General features: G+C 43.6%; 1 protein-coding gene across 1 annotated transcript in view; it reads right to left on the bottom strand.

The window, feature by feature from the left end:
• slc2a9l2 (solute carrier family 2 member 9, like 2) overlaps nucleotides 1-23,733 on the bottom strand; it is a 224,003-nt gene that overhangs the window by 138,658 nt on the left and 61,612 nt on the right. The window contains exon 7 of the mRNA XM_021568636.2: nucleotides 2,113-2,245. Within this exon, the coding sequence (XP_021424311.1) occupies nucleotides 2,113-2,245 (133 nt within the window). The remainder of the gene's footprint in view (nucleotides 1-2,112; nucleotides 2,246-23,733) is intronic.

The following is a 23,733-nucleotide window of genomic DNA, read 5'->3' on the forward strand; positions in this document are numbered from 1 at the left end:
GATACGTTCTTATAGTCACTGTGGGGATGACATCGTCTATGCACTTACTGACAAAGCTTGTGACTTGTGGTAAACTCCTCAATGCTATCGGATGAATCCAGGAATTTATCCCAGTCTGTACAAGAAAAACAGTATTGTAGCCTCGCTACAGCCGACCACTTCCGTATTGAGCGCATCACTGGCACTTCCTGTTTGAGCTTATATTTGTAAACAGAAAGCAGGAGAATGGAGTCATTGTCAGATATCCTGAAGGCAGAACGGGGGAGGGCCTTGTATGCGTTTCTGGGGGTAGAATAGAGTTTTAGCTCCCCTAGTGGTGCAGGAGACGTGTTGGTAGAAGTGAGGTAGGATGGTTTTAAGTATCTCCGCGTTAGTTTCCACCCACCAGAAATGCTGCCTTTGGGTGAGCGGTTTATTGTTTGTTTATGGCCCTATACAGTTCATTGACTGCCAGAGTGGTGTTGGCATGTGAAAGGATGTAGATAACTACAGATGAGAACTGTCTTGGTAGATAAAAGGGTCTGCCACTAACCATAAGGTATTCTAAATCAGGTGAGCAAAAGCTTGAGATTTCCTTCACACTGGAAGCAGCATACTAGTTATTTATTTAAAAAAAACAGTCCTCCTTTCAACTTCTTTGAAGCCACTATACAATCCTACTACGTGCATAGTGGCATCATCCAGTAACGTTTCAGTAAGACATATAATTGTAGCTTATTCTAATTGTAGAATCTCTTATCAACAAGACTTGAACGAAGGTCAACCGGCAAGCCATGCTTGTCAACTGATGACCAAAGTCAGCCTACAGGCACCCATCAGGAGTCGTTACAGCACGATGAGCCAAGTAAAGCCCCTACGGCCAAATCCTCCCCTAACCCTGACAATTCTGCTCCACTCTATAGGACTCCCGGTCACGGGTGGTAATGACAGAGCCTGAGATCAAACCCCAGGCTGCAGTGATGCCGCAACAATGAGACGCGGTGCGTTAAACCGCTGCGCCACCGGGACTACAGCTCTTTTCCCAGTGCAGTGTTTTGGGAGCCCGTGGAACAAAGGAATAGAGTCCAGTAAGAACAGTGGAACAGCTGAGTCGGATTTGAAGTCGAAATCGAGGTTACTAACTGCCAATCTGATGTCCAGAGATGCTCGGTGGTCATATAGGATAATAGAATTTCTGTACAAAAGAAAAGTAAAGAAACACTGTTTAAAAAAGTCTATACATCGCAAAGTTGGGTTGGAACTCGTAAGATGTCGCCCTTCTCCATCAGCACCATCTTGTTGGTCACATGTGTATGAGCACCTCAGTAATTCAGCACTGTGCAGGAGTTTTTGGCATCATTAATGCAATTTGGCTAGCTCAAGAGCATGATACAGCGTTGATTGAAGAGCTAAAATCAACATGTTCCCCTTACATGTGTAATGAACACGAGGGGAGACAGAGAGCTGGTTTCAAGCGCAGGGCGCAACAGGTGTTTATTGAAAAGGCGGCAGGTAGGTAGCTGGGTCCAGGGGCAGGCAGAAGGTCATACATAGGGGGTCCAAAAGGGCAACAGTACAGGCAGGGAAAAGGCTAGTAACATAGTCCGGGAGATCAGGCAATAGGTAGATAACATGAAATCCGATAGGCTAAAGTACAGGCAGTGAATAGGCAAAAGGCGTCGTCAGTGAGGCAGGCAAAAACTATCATACAAGGGAGGAGTAAATCACGGGAAAAAGAGTTCTGAAAGACGAGTGTCACAAAACAAACAATACCTCACAGAGATGGGGTGCAAAGAACTGAACAAAATGGTGTGTGATAATGACATACAGGTGTGTGAACTGTTGATTAGAATTCATTTGATTGGGATCTGGAGAGTGAGCTGTGTTCAGGGGATCTAGGTGTGAAAGTGTGGGCTGGAAAGTGAGCTGTGTTCAGGGGATTTACGTGTTTGAGGGTGTGAGTTGGAAGCAGACGTTACAACATGTAATCCATGCCAATGCAATGTGTGATGAGTATATTCATAAGTACACAACACAGTATCTGCAGCATCTTTTTGATGAGTCCTTATCTCAGCAGGCCATATATGCAAAGGCAATGTAAACGTGTGTGTGTGTTTATTTAAGAGGGTTTACCTTTCTCTGCACCGGCCTCATCCCTCCTCTCCATCAGAAGGAAGCGTGGGCTTTCGGGTAGGAAGGGCAGCACACAGAGCTGCAGCAAGGCAGGCAAGGCCAGGAAGGCAAAGAGGAAGTTCCATCTGGACTCCTGCAGGAACCCCAAGAGATAACAGATGGAAAGAAGGATAACCACCAGAGAATTACAATAAATAACCACCATACACTGAACAAAAATATGCAAAATATTGGTCTCATGTTTCATGAGCTGAAATAAAAGATCCCAGAAAGGTTCCATATGCACAAAAAGCTTTTTTCTCTAAAATGTTGTGCACAAATGTGTTTACATCCAGGTCAGTGAGCGTTTCTCCTTTGCCAAGATAATCCACACACCTGACAGGTGTGACATATCAAGAAGCTGATTAAACAGCATGATCTTTAAACAGGTGCACCTTGTTCTGGGGACAATAGAAGGCCACTATAAAATGTGCAGTTTTGTCACACAACACAATGCCACAGCTGTCTCAAGCTTTGAAGGAGTGTGCAATTGGCATGCTAACTGCAGGAATGTCCACCAGAGCTGTTGCCAGATAACATGAAATTAATTTCTCTACCATAAGCCTCCTCCAATGTCGTTTTTGTAACAGATTTCCTCTTCCTCTTCTGAGGAGGAGTAGGAGAGATCGGACCAATGCGCAGCATGGTACGTATCCCTAATGTATTTTAATGAGAATGAATACAAAATACAAAAATAACAAGAGCATCAAAATGAAAACCGAAACAATCCCGAATGGTGCAAACACTGAAACGGAAAATATTCACCCACAAAACACAGGTGGGAAAAGGCTACCTAAGTATGATTCTCATTCAGAGACAACGAACGACATCTGCCTCTGATTGAGAACCATACCAGGCCAAACACATAAACACAACCTAGAAAAAACTAACATAGACTGCCCACCCCAAATCACACCCTGACCATACTAACACAAAGACAAAGTAAAGGAACTAGGGTCAGAACGTGACAGTTTTAGAGAATTTGGCAGTCCGCCCAACTGGTTTTACAACTGCAAACCACGCGTAACCACGCCAGCCCAGGACCTCCACATCCAGTTTCTTCACCTGCGGGATCATCTGAGACCAACCACCCAGACACCTGATGAAACAGTGGAGTATTTCTGTCTGTAATAAAGCCCTTTTGTAGGGAGAAACTCGTTCTTAATGGCTGGGCCTGGCTCCCCTGTGGGTGGGCCTATGCCCACCCATAGCTGCGCCCTGCCCAGTCATGTGAAATCCATAAATTAGGGCCTAATGAATGTATTTCAATTGACTGATTTCCTTATATGAACTGTAACTCAGTAAAATCGTTGAAATTGTTGCATGTTGCATTTATATTTCTCTTCAGTATAAATACAATGGATAGAACAGACATTCAAATTAATTGCTATAGTATGTGGCCCTTCAGCTACATTGGTGGATTGGATTAATTTATGTTTACTGCAACAAAGGATTTTTCAGAATTTGGTACACTACAATATTCTGTTGCACGTGCGCGTCAATCTCCTTCCTTAGTGGTTCCTATTATCTCTGCCTAAAGATGAAGGCAGTCCGGGTGAATAAACTGTTTCAAGTAAAGCCTATAATAACATCTTGGAAGTAAAGCTGTGCAGTAACTACAATAACTAATGAAATTACTCACGTGAAGTAGAAGAATAACATGTCTTTTGAGACAAACAAGGGTAAACACTGAAGCCAGGATTCAATTAAAAGCCTCTCACTGTCAGGTAGTTTGTGTACCTATTGTATAGGCATTCTGTCCCAAAGCCTAGCCAGTCAATTTATAAACTTAATCTACCCTGGAAAAAAGCCTTTTTTTCCCCAAGCTAGCATTTGGTTTGCAACAGTTGGGGTTTGTCTAAAGCTTACAACCGGTGGAACAGATCTCCACCAGCATGGCGAATTCCTATTTCAAGATCATTATAATGGGTACATCCAAATGCATGGCAAAAGAAACAAAGGTAAAACAAGCAAATTAAAGTTCACATAGTTTGCTGTCATTTCAGCGGCTTGATTTGATTGTGTGTTGGCTTTAGTTGGCTAGCTAGCAAAGGAGAGGTAGCTAGCCTGCATAGCTACAGTGCATTCAGAAAGCATTCATAACCCTTGACTTATTCCACATTTTGTTGTGTTATAGCCTAAATTCAAATTGTATTAAATAAAAAATGCTCACACACAATACCCCATAATGAAAACATATTTTAAGAAATGTTTGGAAATGTACTGAAAATGAAACGCAGAAATATCTCATTTAGGTACATACAGTACCAGTCTAAGACACACCTACCTACTCATTAGAGTTTTTCTTTATTTTTACTTTCTTATTTTCTACATTGTAGAATAATAGTGAATACATCAAAACTATGAAATAACATATGAAATCATGTAGTAACCAAAAAAGTGTTAAACAAATGAAAATATATTTTATATTTGAGATTCTTTAAAGTAGCCACCCTTTGCCCTGATGACAGCTTTGCACACCGACGACTATGATCGATAATGTCAAAAGCCACAATGAAGTCGAACAAAAACATTTTAGCATGAATTTCTCTCTGTCGGCTATTTGAGCCAGTAAAAGGGGCTTTAATATTCTTGGGTAGCAGATTGACTTTTGCTTCCCTCCAGGCCTGAGGGCACACACTTTCTCGCAGGCTTAAATTGAAGATATGTGTCTGTGCCTCTTCACAGCCCTCTGTTCCATAAGGTGTATTTTAAATCAGATTTTACTGCTTGCATGAGTTAGTTGATGTGCAATAGAGTTCCATGTAGTCATGGCTCAATGAAGTACTGTGCACCTCCCATAGTCTGTTTTGGACTTGAAGAGGCCTCTGGTGGCATGTGTTGTGGGCTAGGCATGGGTGTCCAAGCTGTGTGCTAGCAATTTAAACAGACAGCTTGGTGCATTCAGCATGTCAATACTTCTCACAAATACAAGTAGTGATAAAGTCAATCTCTCCTCTACTTTGAGCCAGCAGAGATTGACATGCATATTGTTAATGTTTGCTCCCCGTGTACATTTAAGGGCCAGCTGTTCTGCCCTTTTCTGGGCCGATTGTCATTTTCATTCGTTTTTTTCCACCTGGCCACACGACTGGACAGTCGTCCAGGTGCGACAAAACTAGGCACTGTTGCTAGTGTTGTTAATTAAGAAGGCAGAGCAGAGCTTTATTATGGACAGACCTATACCTATCTTAGCTACTGTACTTTTTACCCCTTTTTTCGCCCCAATTTCGTGACTCTTGGGTAGCGGAATTACTTTTGCTTCCCTCCAGGCCTGAGGGCACACACTTTCCTGTAGGCTTAGAAGAGATGGAAAATAGGAGTTGCAATATCGTCCGCTATCATCGTCAGTCATTTTCCATCCGAGTTGTCAGACACAGGTGGCTTGTCAGTGTTGATAGAAAACAATAATTTGTACACCTCCACACTTACTTTACGGAATTCAAAATGACAATGCTTGTCTTTCATTATTTGGTTAGTTATGCATGGATGTGTAGGCTCAGAATTTGTTGTTGGCATGTCATGCCCAAGTTTGCGAACCTTGCCAATTAAAAAATTACAGAAGTTGGCAACATCAGTGGATTTTGTGATGAATGAGCCATCTGATTCAATGACTGGTGGAACCATGCCTTTTTGACCAAAACTTAATTTAAGGTGCTCCAAAGATGTTTACTATAATTTATCTTTGTTTCATAGGACAGTTTCTTCTTTAAGTTCAATTTAGTTACATGGTTTCTTAATTTACACTATGTTTGTCAATCGGCTGTGCAGTCAGACTTATCTGCCATTCTTTTTTGCCTCATCCCTCTCAACCATACACATTTACAATCAATCCACTGGGATTTAACAGTTTTTACAGTCATTTTCTTAATGGGTGCATGCGTATTAGTAACTGGAATAAGCAATTTCATAAATGTGTCAAGTGCAGCATCTGGTTGCTCCTCATTACACACCACAGACCAGCAAATATTCTTTACATCTTCAACATAGGTTTTGTAGTGATTCCTATTATATGACCTCTTATACACTATAGGCCCAGCATTTGCAATTTTGGTTTTCCTAGATATGGCTACTACATTATGATCACTACATCAGATGGATGTGGATACTGCTTTAAAGCAGATTTCTGCAGCATTAGTAAAGATGTGATCAATACATGTGGATGATTTCATTCCTGTGCTGTTTGTAAATACTGTGCACCTGGTAGGTTGACTGATAACCTGACCCAGGTTGCAGGCACTGGTTATACTTTGAAGCTTTTTCATGAGTGGGCAGCTTGATGGAAGCCAGTCAATATTGTCGTGGCGGAATCAGAATTATTTAGGTAACATTTCTAAATAATGTTTTATTATTTTTATTTTTATTTATTTTTATGTGAGATATGTCATTAGAATGTCTATTTTTGGATAATACTGTTGGCCGGTTGCAGTTATCTGTTCTCTGTCAGGTTTCAGTTACTTGGGCCGCAAAGAGGGGAGAGGTCAAGCTTGTCTTCATATGTAAACAAATCTTTTAAACCAATTATCTCTTGGCTCCACAATGTCTGTGTGCCAGTCACTGTGTCTCTGTGATCTTGTCCAGGAGGGGTGTATTTGATATATGCCTGTTGATGAGGTTTTGTTTTATGGTCCTGAGAGCGAGATAAGAACATAGTTTAGGAGACAAAGCTGAACGATAATTTATAGCCAATGCTGTCTGGCTATGTGTGTCTTTGCTGTAAAGGATCTCAGTTGCAATGTGTAAGGACTCTCAGAGAATTCATTTATAGATACTGAATTGATCTGAGAGTCACAGGGTTGTGATGGAGCTCATATAATTAAAGATGGACTTTATGATAACTCTGACTTGTGTGTGGTTTGCTCTCATGATTTGGTAAATACAGGAAATGTCCACTACAATATTTACTTTATACTTATTACTTCAACAGCATTTGACATGAGATCCTCTCTAAGCTTTACAGCAATATGACTGAACATATACCGCAACACCTCCTCCATTGGCATTACTGTCTCTTCTGAAGATGTTGAAACCATGTATTGCTACCATTGTGTTAACAAAGGTATTATCTAAGTGAGTTTCAGAGAATGTTATATGTTACTAGTAAATTATCGATTTCATTAACCTTTTTTTTGGCAACGTATGTCAATGTGAGATATTTTTAGCACTTTTCTGTGATTCTTGTTTTTATTGCTTTACTGGCAGGCTTATCCGAGGTAGACATGACACTGATATTCACAGTTGAAGTCGGAAGTTTACATACACCTAGGTTGGATTCATGAAAACTCGTTCTTCAACCACTCCACAAATTTCTTGTTAACAAACTATAGTTTTGGCAAGTCGGTTAGGGCATCTACTTTTAAGTAATTTTTCCAACAACTGTTAACAGACAGAATATTTCACTTATAATTCACTTATAATTCACTGTATCACAATTCCAGTGGGTCAGAAGTTTATATATACAAACATTTTTATTATGATATTTAAAAATTTAAAAAATTATAGCAGCTAACGACCCCTGAACGCACAGCCGCTAATCTGCGGCCTGCTAGCTATCTTAAGCACATTGGACTGCTGACTTAAGAGGCCCTTCGGACATATTTCTCGGCCACTATACATATTTTGCCAATTGGCCTGGTTTACCACACGGAGCCCTGCTGATCCGTCCGCTGATGTAACTGCACGAGGGGGGCACAACAGACTTCCATCACGTCATCCCTCTAAGGCCTTTCTGTTAGCCTGCTAGCCCCGTGCCGCTAGCTGCTTAAAGCCACGCATTGGACTTGTATGATCACCCGGCTACGCATGCCTTTCCCTAACGTCACCATGCCATGTCGATTGCTGTTCGGGTTTGTAACTATTGTTTTATTTCACTGTAAAGCCTCTAGCACTGCTCAACACGCCTCGGCTAACAATTTAGTTCCACCCCCCACACACGCAGTGACATCACCTGGTTTAAATGTTATTTCTAGAGACAATATCTCTTTCATTATCACTATATGCACAGGTTTACCCCCACTGTATTCACATCCTACTATACCTTTATCTGTACATTATACCTTGAATATATTCTACCGTGCCCAGAAATCTGCTCCTTTTACTCTGTTCTGAACGTACTAGAAGTCCAGTTCTGTTAGCCTTTAGCCACACCCTTATCCTACTCCTCCTCTGTTCCTCCGGTGATGTAGAGGTCAATCCAGGCCCTGCAGTGTCTACCTCCACTCCCATCCCCCAGGCTCTCTCATTTGTTGACTTCTATAACCGTAAAAAGCCTTGGTTTCATGCATGTTAACATTAGAAGCCTTCTCCACCAATCCGGACGTCCTAGCCGTGTCTGAATCCTGGCTTAGGAAGACCACCAAAAACCTTGGCATTTCCATTCCTAAAACACGTCGGCGAGCAGGCCTTTCTAATCGACCTGGCCGGGGTATCCTGGAACGACATTGACCTCATACCGACAGTAGAGGATGCCTGGTTATTCTTTAAAAGTGCCTTCCTCACCATCTTAAATTGGCATGCCCCATTCAAAAAATGTAGAACCAGGAATAGATATAGCCCTTGGTTCACTCCAGACCTGTCTGCCCTTGACCAGCACATAAACATCCTGTGGCGTTCTGCATTAGCATCGAATAGCCAATGTGATATGCAACTTTTCAGGGAAGTTAGGAACCAATATACACAGGCAATTAGGAAAGCTAAGGCTAGCTTTTTTAAACATAAATATGCATCCTGCAGGACAAACTCAAAAAAGTTATGGGACACTGTAAAGTCCATGGAGAATAAGAGCACCTCATCCCAGCTACCCACTGCTCTGAGGCTAGGAAACACTGTTACAACCGACAATTTCAATAAGCATTTCTCCACAGCTGGCCATGCTTTCCACCTGGCTACCCCTACCCCGGTCAACTGCCCGGCACCCTCCACAGCAACCCGGTCATCCCCATCTTCAAAGGGGGAGACACTGTAGACCCAAACTGCTACAGACCTATATCTATCCTACCCTACCCTAAGGTCTTCGAAAACCAAGTAAACAAACAGATTACTGACCATTTTGAATCACATCGTACCTTCTCCGCTATGCAATCTGGTTTCCGAGCTGGTCATGGGTGCACCTCAGCCACGCTCAAGGTCTTTAACGATATCATAACCGCCATCGATAAGAGACATTACCGTGCAGCTGTATTCATCGACCTGGCCAAGGCTTTCGACTCCGTCAATCATCACATTCTTATTGGCAGACTCAACAGCCTCGGTTTCTCAAATGATTGCCTCGCCTGGTTCACCAACTACTTCTCTGATAGAGCTCAGTGTGTCAAATCGGAGGGCCTGTTGTCCGGACCTCTGGCAGTCTATGGGGGTGCCACAGGGTTCAATTCTCGGACCGACTCTCTTCTCTGTATACATCAATGATGTCGCTCTTGCTGCTGGTGAATCTCTAATCCATATCTACGCAGACAACACCATTCTGTATACTTCTGGCCCTTCTTTGGACACTGTGTTAACTAACCTCCAGACGAGCTTCAATGCCATTCAACTCTCCTTCCGTGGCCTCTAACTGCTCTTAAACGCAAATAAAACTAAATGCATGCTATTCAACCGATCATTGCCCGCTCCTGCCCGCCCATCTAGCATCACTACTCTGGAGGGCTCTGATTTAAAATACGTGGATAACTACAAATACCTAGGTGTCTGGCTAGACTGTAAACTCTCCTTCCAGACTCACATTAAGCATCTCCAATCAAAAATGTAATCTAGAATCGGCTTCCTATTTCGCAACAAAGCTTCCTTCACTCATGCTGCCAAACATACCATCGTAAAACTGACCATCCTACCGATCCTTGACTTTGGTGATGTCATCTATAAAATAGCCTCCAACACTCTAATCAACAAACTGGATGTAGTCTATCACAGTGCCATCTGTTTTGTCACCAAAGTCCCATATAATACCCACCACTGCGACCTGTACGCTCTCGTTGGCTGGCCCTCACTTCATACTCGTTGCCAAACCCACTGGCTACAGGTTATCTACAAGTCTCTGCTAGGTAAAGCCCCGCCCTATCTCAGCTCACTGGTCACCATAGCAGCACCCACTCGTAGCACACGCTCCAGCAGGTATATCTCACTGGTCACCCCGAAAGCCAATTCCTCTTTGGTCGCCTTTCCTTCCAGTTCTCTGCTGCCACTGACGGGAACGAACTGCACAAATCACTGAAGCTGGAGATTCCCATCTCCCTCACTAGCTTTAAGAACCAACTGTCAGAGCAGCTCACAGATCACTGCACCTGTTCATAGCCCATCTGTATACAGCCCATCTATCGAACTCATTCCCATACTGTATTTATTTATTTTGCTCCTTTTGCAACACAGTATCTCTACTTGCACATCCATCTTTTGCACATCTACCATTCTAGTGTTTTAATTGCCATATTGTAATTACTTTGCCACCATGGCCTATTTATTGCCTTAACTCCCTTATTTGACCTTATTTGCACTCACTCACTTTTATTTTTTTTCTACTGTATTATCGACTGTATGTTTTGTTCATTCCATGTGTAACTCTGTGTTGTTGTATGTGTCGAACTGCTATGCTTTATCTTGGCCAGGTCGCAGTTGCAAATGAGAACTTGTTCTCAATTAGCTTACCTGGTTGAATAAAGGTGAAATAAAAAATTAAAACATTAAATACACTAAGTTGACTGTGCCTTTAAACAGCTTGGAAAATATCAGAAAATTATGTCATGGCTTTAGAAGCTTCTGATAGGCTAATTGACCTCAATCGGAGGTGAACCTGTGGATGTATTTCAAGGCCTACTTTCAAACTCCATGCCGCTTTGCTTGACATCATGGGAAAATCTAAAGAAATCAGCCAAGACCTCAGAAATAGAATTGTAGACCTCCACACGTCTGGTTCATCCTTGGGAGCAATTTCCACGCCTGAATGTATCACGTTCATCTGTACAAACAATAGTACGCAAGTATAAACACCATGGGACGACGCAGCCATCATACCCCTCAGGGAGGAGACGCGTTCTGTCTCCTAGAGATGAACGTACTTTGGTGTGAAAAGTGCAAATCAATCCCAGAACAACAGCAAAGGACCTTGTGAAGATGCTGGAGGAAACAGGTACAAAAGTATCTATATCCACAATAAAACGAGTCCTATATCGACACAACCTGAAAGGCCGCTCAGCAAGCAAGAAGCCACTGCTCCAAAACGCCATAAAAAAAACAGCCTACGGTTTGCAACTGCACATGGGTACAAAGATCATACTTTTTGGAGAACTGTCCTCTGGTCTGATGAAACAAAAATACAACTGTTTGGTCATAATGACCATCGTTATGTTTGGAGGAAAAAGGGGGAGGCTTGCAAGCCGTGAAGCACGGGGGTGGCAGAATCATGTTGTGGGGGTGCTTTGCTGCAGGAGGGACTAGTACACTTAACAAAATACATGGCACCATGAGGTAGGAAAATTATGTGGATATATGAAAGCAACAGCTCAAGACATCAGTCAGGAAGTTAAAGCTTGGTCGAAAATGATTCTTCCAAATGGACAATGACTACAAGCATACTTCCAAAGTTGTGGCAAAGTGGCTTAAGGACAACAAAGTCAAGGTATTGGAGTGGCTATCACAATGCCCTGACCTCAATCCCATAGAAAATGTATGGGAAGAATGTGAAAAAGCGTGTGCGAGCAAGGAGGCCTACTAACCTGACTCAGTTACACCATCTCTGTCAGGAGGAATGGGCCAAAATTCACTCAATTTTTTGTGGGAAGCTTGTGGAAGGCTACTCAAAACATTTGACCCAAGTTAAATGTAAATGCAATGCTACCAAATACTAATTGAGTGTATGTAAAATTCTGACCCACTGGGAATGTGATGAAAGAAATAAAAGCTGAAATAAATAATTCTCTACTATTATTCTGACATTTCACATTCTTAAAATAAAGGGTGATCCTAACTGAACTAAGACAGGGAATTTTTACTCTGATTAATTGTCAGGAATTGTGAAAAACTGAGTTTAAAAGTATTTGGCTAAAGTGTATGTAAACCTCTGACTTCAACTGTATGTTTGAACTGATAGTGCAGGGTGAGCAACAGTGATGGACAACAGCAGGGACTTGTTCAGGAAAGTACAATATTTAAAAGGTATAAATATGATATAGATCTGAAAATGTTACCTGTTGAAAATATAAACATATTTGAAAGATGTGAAAGTCTACAGAGGATTCTACACACAAGACATTTCTATCAGTTCCTATAAGCTCCAGACTATACAATAACGACACAGAAGATATTGCTCAGAAATTGGCCTTTGACCAGTCCATGTCCAAATCAAATGTTGTCACATGCTTCGTAAACAATAGGTGTCGACTAACAGTGAAGTCCAGGCCAGAAGTTAAATAATGCTCCCAAAACTAAAGAAGTAATCACAGAGAAAATTATACAAACGGGGAATGATTGGACAGGTAAAGGAAATAAAAGACATGGGTAAGAAAAATCAGTCACACTTTGCTTTCAAGCTCAGAATAATAAAGCAAAATACTATTGTAACATGGTATTCAAAAAGATGGATAACTTCATTTTCAGGCCTATTGTCTTTCTATAAGTTCCTCTTCCGTCCAAGTTGTTGAGATAGAAGGAAAGCAGATACGGCATGTCGGGTTGAACACGGGACCAGTTTAATCTCCTATGTAGTAAATATAGTATTACAGAACACTGTTGCCCCCTTTGCAGGGCAGTAACACATTACCTTTGCATATATGCACATGAGCTAATAGCACAACTCCCTTTCTTTAGTGAATGCAGAACAGACACAATAACCTATTTTGAATTACAGTAGTAACCGATGAACAACAATATGCAACTTCCTTTTTTTATTTTCGTTTTTTCAAAGGAACTGAAGGCTGATAACTAGCCTACCAAGGACAGGGTAGACTACTTGTGCCTTGCACTGAAGGTGTCGGGATTATTCTGCCCCATAATACATCCCAGTGTTGGATTTGGCCATGTCAAAGTCCTGTAGGTAAAGGGAGTGGGTTTTCTGACTAACTGGGTGCAGCCTTGGGGCTGATGGCAGTGAAGCCTCCCTTGGGAAAACAGGGACAGAATGAGGCTCAGGCATTGTCTCATCGTGTTGAGTGAGTGTCTTCGGTTTCTCCTAACTATGCGCCCCTGTAAGTGCACAAGGTAAGAGCGTGGCGTGTGTGCCATTTGTTGCACAATTCCTTTTTGTTTTGTCTCTCACCCAGACACAGTCACCAGAGTGTAGTGAGGGCAAAATATTTGCTCTGTGCAGCAAAGTAAAGTAGTTAAAAAACTAAATCACTACTGAGCTGTCTACTTTTGTTCTTGCAACGGTGGCGGATGGCTGGGAAAAAAATGAAAAGGCAAAGCTCAATTATGTTTAACAGGATTGCTGTAGTACGTCAGAAATATAGTCACCTACAGTATGCTCATTAGGCCTAGTTGGTGATTTGATGGCCTATGCAGTTAGATTACTCATCTCTGCTGTGCAGCCTGGTAATTCACAGCACTAATTAAAAAGACTCCCACATGGCTCCTATTTTATAGATGAGGAGAGGTTTACTCAGCTATCTTTAAAGCTACAATCTGGGATGTGTTTTTCAGCAAACTGTTAAAGACTGTTAAACTAAGCTCATGAACTCAGCTGAACTCAAGAATCAATTGGTGTATGTCTACATCAAGAATTTAAAATTACCATTGAAACGACATCCAGATCCCAGATTGCTACATACATTTTTTTTAAACTTTTAAATGAATGATATATATTGACTGATTCTTGAAGAATATAACTTGTAAATGCCTCATGAGCTTATTTCAACTCTCATACCCCATCAGAACCCAGAATATAAGAATGTTTTACTCCTTTGCTTGTAACACAATTGTTAAGCCTCAAATACAGCTTCAAAAACGGTATAGCCTCAGAACATGGATAAAGCTATTATTTTGATATCATGGATGGTCAGTCCTCTGGCCCCATCCATCAGCTGTTAACCAAAACAGTGTTAAAGAGCAGTGAGGTTTCCGCTTTGTTATTGTTTGAACTGCAAATAGCCCCTTTAAGGTATAAGATACTCATTTACTGAATGAATCACTCCTTTTCTCCATTAAAAAATTACACTGATATTGCAACTTAATGAGTGGAGGAGGTTCAGCTTCATTTTATTGATTTAAAGCGGCAAACAGCAGTTGAAACCATAAGAATGCGTACTCCCGCCCGTTTCAGTAAAAAGGTGAGGGATGGGATCGGAGAAATACAACCACTCTCAAATTCATAGACGATGCTATGGATGCAAGGAATGACCATCCATGATAAAAATGATAGTTTTAACCATGTTTTGAGGCGATATAGTGTTTGTTTACATTTACTTTGTTTACAAACACTGGAGTAAAACAAGCTTATAATTTGGGTTCTGATGGGGTAAGACAGTTGAACTGATAAACAAACTCATGAGGTATTTCTAAGTTATATTCTTAATGAATCAATGGGTACATATAATTCATTCATAAATCCCAAAATGGATGTAGCAACTGCAGATTGCCCCTTTAACTTAGATAGTCCACTCAATGAATCATAAGGAGAGCTAGCCGACACCGACATATTGTACCATCAAACAATATTCTGTCAAGCCGACTAACACGTGGGTCACAATCTAGAGACCATATTAACCTCACAGATTAGAAAAATAAATAACAGGTCAGGGATATGCATAAATTAAGACTGTTGAATGACCCCATTGCATGGATAGATGCATTATATAATACAGCTATTCATCTATGCACCTAGAACAGTACTAAGCTGGTTGTTTAGTGTAAAACCCTCATTATAACCTCATATGCCTCTCTAATACATATGCTAGGTCTACATATTTTCCACGACCAAAATATATATATAGCTATGTTACTAAAAATACATTAGACCAAATTGTAAAAGTGGAAATTACAAACTTTAGAAGTATTTTTAAACCTCAAATACACTACATGTTTTGCATTTTCCTGCAACAGGGTGATCAAATTAAGATCTGTAGGTAATAGCATTGAAAATACATTCAATCTTGTTATGTCTCTTTAATCAACTTCCTTTATACAGTATGTTAATGTCCCTAGAATATGGCCTTTGTCACGCCCTGACCATAGTTTACTTTGTATTTTCTATGTTTTGATTGGTCAGGGTGTGATCTGAGTGGGCATTCTATGTTTCATGTCTTGTTTGTCTATTTCTATGTCCGGCCTGATATGGTTCTCAATCAGAGGCAGGTGTTAGTCATTGTCTCTGATTGGGAACCATATTTAGGTAGCCTGGGTTTCACTGTGTGTTTGTGGGTGATTGTTCCTGTCTATGTGTTTTTTCACCAGATAGGCTGTTTTAGGTTTTCGTTACGTTCATTACGTTTATTGTTTTTGTAGTGTTTGTGTTTAGTGTGTTTTTTTTCATTAAACATGAATCGCAATCGACACGCTGCATTTTGGTCCGACTCTCCTTCTCACGAAGAAAACCGTTACAGAATCACCCAACACCAACGGACCAAGCAGCGTGTCAACAGGCAGGAGCAGCGCGAGGAGACGCGCAATAAGGACTTCTGGACATGGGAGGAAATCCTCGACGGGAGAGGACCCTGGGCTAAACCAGGGGAGTGTAGCCGCCCAAAGGTGCAGCAGGAGAAGCAGGAGCAGCTGCAGTGGGAGAGGCTGCACCACCTGGAGAAATGGACATGGGAGGAAGAACTGGACGGTAAAGGACCCTGGGCTCAGCCTGGAGAATATCGCCGCCCCAAGGAGGAACTGGAGGCGGCGAAAGCTGAGAGGCGCAGATATGAGGAGGCAGCACGACGTAGCGGATGGAAGCCTGAGAGGCAGCCCCAAAAATTTCTTGGGGGGGGGCTAACAGGGAGTATGGCTACGCCAGGTAGGAGACCTGGGCAGACTCCCTGTGCTTACCGGGGGGCTAGAGAGACCGGACAGGCACCGTGTTATGCAGTGGTGCGCACGGTGTCTCCAGTGCGGGTGCATAGCCCGGTGCGGTATATTCCAGCTCCGCGTGTCTGCCGGGCTAGATTGAGCGTCGAGCCTATTGCCATGAAGCCGGCTCTACGCAGCTGGTCCCCAGTGCGTCTCCTTGGGCCGGTTTACATGGCACCAGCCTTGCGCTCGGTTTCTCCGGTTCGCCTGCATAGTCCAGTGCGGGCTATTCCACCTCGCCGCACTGGCAGGGCGACCGTGAGCATTCAACCAGGTAAGGTTGGGCAGGCTCGGTGCTCAAGAGCTCCAGTGCGCCTGCACGGTCCGGTTTTTCCAGTACCACCTCCACACCCCAGCCCTCCGGTAGCAGCTCCCCGCACCAGGCTTCCTGTGCGTGTCCTCGGCCCAGTACCACCAGTGCCAGCACCACGCATCAGGCCTACAGTGCGCCTCGCCTGTCCAGCGCTGCCAGAGCCTCCCTTCTCTTCAGCGCTGTCGGAGTCTCCTGCCTGTTTAGCGCTGTTAGAGCCTGCCTTCTCTACAGCGCTGCCGGAGTCTCCCGCCTGTTCAGAACTGCCAGTTAGCATAGAGCTGCCAGTTAGCATAGAGCTGCCAGTTAGCATAGAGCTGCCAGTTAGCATAGAGCTGCCAGTTAGCATAGAGCTGCCAGTTAGCATAGAGCTGCCAGTTAGCATAGAGCTGCCAGTTAGCAAGGAGCTGTCAGTCTGCAAGGAGCTGCCAGTCTGCAAGGAGCTGCCAGTCTGCATAGAGCTGCCAGTCTGCATGGAGCTGCCAGTCTGCAAGGAGCCGCCAGAGCTGCCAGTCTGCAGGATGCCGCCAAAGCTGCCAGTCTGCAAGGAGCCGCCAGAGCTGCCAGTCTGCAAGGAGCCGCCAGAGCTGCCAGTCTGCAAGGAGCCGCCAGAGCTGCCAGTTAGCATGGAGCAGCCAGGGCCGCCAGTCAGCATGGAGCAGCCAGGGCCGCCAGTCAGCATGGAGCAGCCAGGGCCGCCAGTCAGCATGGAGCAGCCAGTCAGCATGGAGCAGCCAGTCAGCATGGAGCAGCCAGAGCAGCCAGTCAGCATGGAGCAGCCAGAGCTGCCAGTCAGCATGGAGCAGCCAGTCAGCATGGAGCAGCCAGAGCTGCCAGTCAGCATGGAGCAGCCAGTCAGCATGGAGCAGCCAGAGCTGTCAGTCATCATGGAGCAGCCAGAGCAGTCTGCCAGCATGGAGCAGCCAGAGCTGTCAGTCAGCATGGAGCAGCCAGAGCAGCCAGTCTGTGTCGACCAGTCTCTTCCAGATCTGCCAGTCGTCCAGACTCTTCCAGATCTGCCAGTCGTCCAGACTCTTCCAGATCTGCCAGTCGTCCAGACTCTTCCAGATCTGCCAGTCGTCCAGACTCTTCCAGATCTGCCAGTCGTCCAGACTCTTCCAGATCTGCCAGTCGTCCAGACTCTTCCAGATCTGCCAGTCGACCAGACTCTTCCAGATCTGCCCGTCGTCCAGACTCTTCCAGATCTGCCCGTCGTCCAGACTCTTCCAGATCTGCCAGTCGTCCAGACTCTTCCAGATCTGCCAGTCGTCCAGACTCTTCCAGATCTGCCAGTCGTCCAGACTCTTCCAGATCTGCCAGTCGTCCAGACTCTTCCAGATCTGCCAGTCGACCAGACTCTTCCAGATCTGCCAGTCGACCAGACTCTTCCAGATCTGCCAGTCGACCAGACTCTTCCAGATCTGCCAGTCGACCAGACTCTTCCAGATCTGCCAGTCGACCAGACTCTTCCGGATCTGCCAGTCGACCAGATTCTCCTGGATCCGCCAGTCAGCCAGGATCTTCCAGAACCGCCAGCCAGCCAGGATCTGCCGGATCCAACCACCTGCCTGAGCTTCCTCTCAGTGCTGAGCTTCTTCTCAGTGCTGAGCTTCCTCTCAGGGCTGAGCTACCCATCTGTCCCGAGTTACCTCTGTCCCGAGCTGTCCCTCTGTCCCATGTTATCATTGTGGTGGGTAACCTATTTAGGGATGTTTAGGAGGGGGATTAAAACTGTCATGGAGTGGGGTCCACGTCCAGCGCCAGAGCCGCCACCGCGGACAGATGCCCACCCAGACCCTCCCCTATAGGTTCAGGTTTTGCGGCCGGAGTCCGCACCTTGGGGGGGGGGTACTGTCACGCCCTGACCATAGTTTACTTTGTATTTTCTATGTTTTGATTGGTCAGGGTGTGATCTGAGTGGGCATTCTATGTTTCATGTCTTGTTTGTCTATTTCTATGTCCGGCCTGATATGGTTCTCAATCAGAGGCAGGTGTTAGTCATTGTCTCTGATTGGGAACCATATTTAGGTAGCCTGGGTTTCACTGTGTGTTTGTGGGTGATTGTTCCTGTCTATGTGTTTTTTCACCAGATAGGCTGTTTTAGGTTTTCGTTACGTTCATCACGTTCTTTATTTTGTAGTGTTTGCATTGATTCTTGTTTTACGTTTGTTCATTAAAACATGGATCGCAAACCACACGCTGCATTTTGGTCCGACTCTCCTTCTCACGAAGAAAACCGTTACAGCCTTTTAGAAAAGCACTTTATGTTCAAGGCAGCAGAAACCTGTTTTGTTATTCTCTGGTACTGGCCTCTTTTATGTAATAAACCAGGAATGGATGTGGAGAATGGACGGTCAGTCTCCTTCACAATGATGTAATGCAGTCCTGATGTAACATGCAGGGACACTGGGATTTCGCTGGCTGCTCAAATGTTCCAATGACATCTGTCCTCTAAACCAGAATGTCAAAACCTTCAAGCACACACACACACACTATCCACAAACTTATACGGACCAGGCAACACATGCCAAGATATAGTAATTTCACTTTCAAGATATATTAATTTCACTTTCAAAGACTTAAAAATAGCCTGTGAGCCATGTTCAGTGTGTGGGCTAATAGGGATATAGCTTTAACTGGAGCAAATCAACTGAGCCACCGGCTGTGGCTCCCTCCTGGGGCCTGATCCCATCTCCACATGGGAGCCCCTGATAATACACACTTCAGTTTGGAAATTAGGCCACTGACCTGGATCGTTACTCATTTAAACAAAACAAAGCTATAGTACCAGGCCCAAAGGGGATTCATTTGGCTGAGGCTGGGGAGAAAAAAAACTCCAAACGCAGTATACATGATAGATGAGTGCAATGGAAAATCTATATTCGAAGTGGCTTTTTCTTGCCGGCAACTCTTTATCTCTAGTGAGAATGTGGATGCCGTCTCATTACAGAGGAGGACGATACAGATCTAGGGTGCCTGAGGGTTGGATGAACAGATCAGAAGTTTTGTGCAACCTTCTGCCAGTTTCTCATGGCAGGATAGAACCCAAAGCAGGAAATCGGTAGAAGAGTTGGTCGGTAAATGTCTGTTTGAGGCATGGACCACATTAGTGATGCTCCAATCAAAACAATATAAACAAAATATGCTGTTGTGTGTTGAGGTTGTGTCGCAGAGCATCATGGGAGTTGTTGAATTGATTTGAAAACGTGGTTATGAAACAAACGAGACACAGTCAATCTTTTGTTAAGTCTGCACACACAGGAACTACTCTATCCGGAAGAAGTTTGGTTTTACAAGTTTAAAACTGTTATTTTCTGAGGTACAGTCTCGATTAAGTTTAACACAGCAGAGGCAAGTGTATAGTCGAGCTAGCTAGCTAAGAAAGAGTTAGCATTGTCATGGACGTCAGAAAATGACTCGAGACAGAGGTCTGAGGAAAAATGATTAAAAAGAGTAATATACAGTGAGTAAAGTAAATTACATTTATTCAACTGTGAAAAGGAACTTTGGAATAAAAAAAACTGCTAAATGGGCGAACTTGTGGATGAAACGTCAGTGAGTGAAGTGAATGAAAATCATGTGACCGAGGAAAATATTGCCGTGGCAGAACAGAACGTTGCCGTAGTTGAGGACAATATTGAAGTAAATGACAACCAGGTGCCTTTTGAGAAACGGAATAGGTCTGGAAGTATTGGATACATTGGACAGTTTGGTGAAATTATAGAGCAGTGGAGCTCATTCTTCACAGTTTGACTATTTTGTTTTTGCAGGTGACGTGTTATTGCTGAAAGGTTTAGGTTCCACAGATGAAATCAGGAAGGAGAATCAGTAAAAATGTTTGCTGCTCCTCCGCCATTTCCTGGTTGCTAAAATACTAATAGTTTGCCTAATTTCAGTTTGCCACAAAACAAGCTAGAATCATTGTACCATCTAAACCGCAGTGAAATATCTTTTCCATAACCAAAAATATTGTATTTTCTGCTTTACTTTTGGTGTACAAAACTGAAAGTAAGAGACTTAAAAACTAAACTTCAAAATGGGAATCATAGAAATAGCGTACATAGAACTGATCTACCACTTCTTAGACTTGTTTTCAACGAGAATGACAATTGTGTCAGGTTGTCCCAAAAAGTTACATAGTGTATTACAGCTTTTAAGAAACTATTAGAGCATATTAGAGAATGATGTTCTAAATGACACCATTAGAGACAGACTAGTAATGTGGGCTATGAACTATAGCCAAGAGCTATTGACTTAGAGTAGTCAAATTGTATTTTTTTTAAATGTACCTGCTTCGTAAACAACAGGTGTAAACCAACAGCGAAATGCTTACTTACGGGCCCTTCCTAACAATGCAGATTATTTTTTTGTTATTGAAATGTAAAAAAAATTATAACACGAGGAATAAATACACAATGAGTAATAATAACTTAATACACAGGTTACCGGTACCAAGTCTTATGGCTTAGGGGTAGAAGCTGTTCGGGCTCCTGTTGGTTCCAGACATGATGCATCTGTACATCTTGCCTTGCGGTAGCAGAGAGAACAGTCTATGACTTGGGTGGCTGGTCTTGACAATTTTTAGGGCCTTCCTCCGACACCGCCTGGTATGAATGGCAGGGAGCCATTCAGTGATGTACTGGGCCATACGCACTATCCTCTGTGGCGCCTTGCGGTCAGATGCCAACCAGTTACCATACCAAGCGGTGAAGCAGCCAGTCCAGAGGCTCTTTATTGTGCAGCTGTAGAACTTTTTGAGAATCTGATGGCCAATGCCAAGTCTTTTCAGCCTCTTGAGGAGGAAGAGACATTGTTGTGCCCTCTTCACTACTGTGTTTGTGTGTGTGAACCATGTCAATTCCTTAGTGATGTGGACACGGAACTTGAAACCACAGCCCCGTTGATGTGGATGGGGGCGTGCTCGGCCCTCTGTTTCCTGTAGTCCACAAACAGCTCCTTTGTCTTGCTGACATTGAGGGAGAGGTTGTTGTCCTGACACCACACTGCCAGGTCTCTGACCTCCTTGTAGGTTGTCTCATTGTACCACACACTACCTTTTCACGGGCTTACCTGGGGGTCAAGCCTGCCAAGCCTACTTGCAGATGTATGTGGATAAAAAGTCAAAGGAGCTGCTGACTGTCGTGACACACAAGGAGCTCTTCGGGTACTGTGGTCTACAATTTGGATGGCGCCAGCGATGTTCCAGAGAGCGATGGGCCAGATCGTGAGAGGATTGCCAGAAGTACAATACTACCTAGATGACATCCTCATTAGTGGAAAAGACGAAGAGGACCTTATAGAGATTGAAGGACTATGGACTGCGTGTTTGTTAGGACAAATGTGCATTCCTCCAGTCATCAGCTGGATACCCTGGACACATCATCGATGCCACATGCAGTCATGTCCCATATCCTGCCTTCTGGTGAAGGGAAGCCGATCGCTTTCGCATTGAGGGGATTGAACAAAGCATAAAATAACTACGCAGGGAAGCCCTAAGCATAGTTTTTGGAGTGTGTAGGTTTATGTAAGAACATCTCTCTCAGTAGACAACATATTACAAACACTAGCAGCCAAGTAGATTGGTCACGAAAGTCAGAAAAGCAATAGATTAAATCGCTTACCTTTGATGATCTTCAGATGTTTGCACTCACGAGACTCCCAGTTACACAATAAATGTTCCTTTTGTTCCAAAAATATAATTTTTATATCCAAAATACCTCCATTTGTTTGGCACGTTATGTTCAGAAATACACAGGCTCGAGCAGTCACGACATCGCAGACGAAAATTCCAAATAGTATCCGTAATGTCCACAGAAACATGTCAAACGTTGTTTATAATCAATCCTCAGGTTGTTTATCGATAATATATATAATCGATAATATATCAACAGGGACTGTCGCTTTTTCAATAGGAGCGGGAGAGACAATGGCTGCCCCACTCTGTTGCGCAAGCAAAACTCTTCGAACACCCAGCTATCCACTGACGCGAGGTTATCTTTCTCGCTCATTTTTCTAAATAAAGGCCTGAAACTATGTCTAAAGACTGTTGACACCTTGAGGAAGCCATAGGAAAAGGAATCTGGTTGATATCCCTTTAAATGGAGGCAAGGCATCCAATGGAACAGAGAGCTTTCAGGAAAAACAGCACTTCCTGGTTTGATTTTCCTCAGGTTTTCGCCTGCAATATCAGTTCTGTTAAACTCAGACAATAATTTGACAGTTTTGGAAACTTTAGAGTGTTTTCTAACCTAATCTGACAATTATATGCATATTCTAGTTTCTGGGCCTGAGAAATAGGCAGTTTCAAATGGGTACGTTTTTTAGCCAAAAACGAAAATCCTGCCACCTACTCTCAAGAAGTTAACCGGTGTCTGTAAGGGACTCGGAAGTTCACCCTTCTTACATAAGGGGCTCCCGAGTGGCGCAGCTGTCTAAGGCACTGCATCTCAGTGCAAGAGGCGTCACTACAGTCCATGGGTCGAATCCAGGCGGTACCACATCCGGTCGTGATTGGGAGTCCAATAGGGCAGCACACAATTGACCCAGCGTCGTCCGGGTTTGGCAGGGGTAGACTGTCATTGTAAATAAGAATTTGTTCTTTACTGACTTGCCTAGTTACATTTCAAAAAAATATTTTAAAAGTATTTTAAAAATACATATCATCGTCCGCTGACGAGCATCTTTGGACCACATACTGAGATTTCGTCACTTGATGCAAGCAAAATACAAAGGTGGGCTTTGTTGTTGTCAGCACACAACCACTGCATCACAGATGGACTTTCCAGGTTACCATTACCTGTGGTTAAACCAGACTCATGCCAAGTGGACATCTACTTCATACGAAAGGGGAAAACATGCCAGTCACTTCAACACAAGTGCGGAGAAACACCAGAAGCGACCTGGTGTTATCTAAAGTGAGGTAAAGCCACAGGAGATGCTCGGGAACCTTTCCAGGAGAACTGAGCTGTCGGTACAGTCTGGTGGTCTGCTGTGGGGGAGGAAAGTTATCATTCCGCCGTCGCTGAGGAAACCAGTGTTGCAACAGCTACACACAGGTCACTGAAGAATGGTTCACATTAAGAAAAACCCTCAAAAGCCTGGATTGGATGGAAGCATTAAGAAAAAAATTACCCCAAAAAACTGCATGTCAGAAGGTTAGCAACATACCTCAACTTGCACCTCTTCATCCATGGATTGGCCGGAGGAGGCGTGGTAGTGGATGTTTCTTGTGGTCGTGGATGCTCATAGCAATCGACCAGAGGTTACCATCATGTGGTCGACTACTGCAGAGA

Source organism: Oncorhynchus mykiss, chromosome 17, assembly GCF_013265735.2.
Source record: "Oncorhynchus mykiss isolate Arlee chromosome 17, USDA_OmykA_1.1, whole genome shotgun sequence".
Taxonomy (NCBI): domain Eukaryota; kingdom Metazoa; phylum Chordata; class Actinopteri; order Salmoniformes; family Salmonidae; genus Oncorhynchus; species Oncorhynchus mykiss.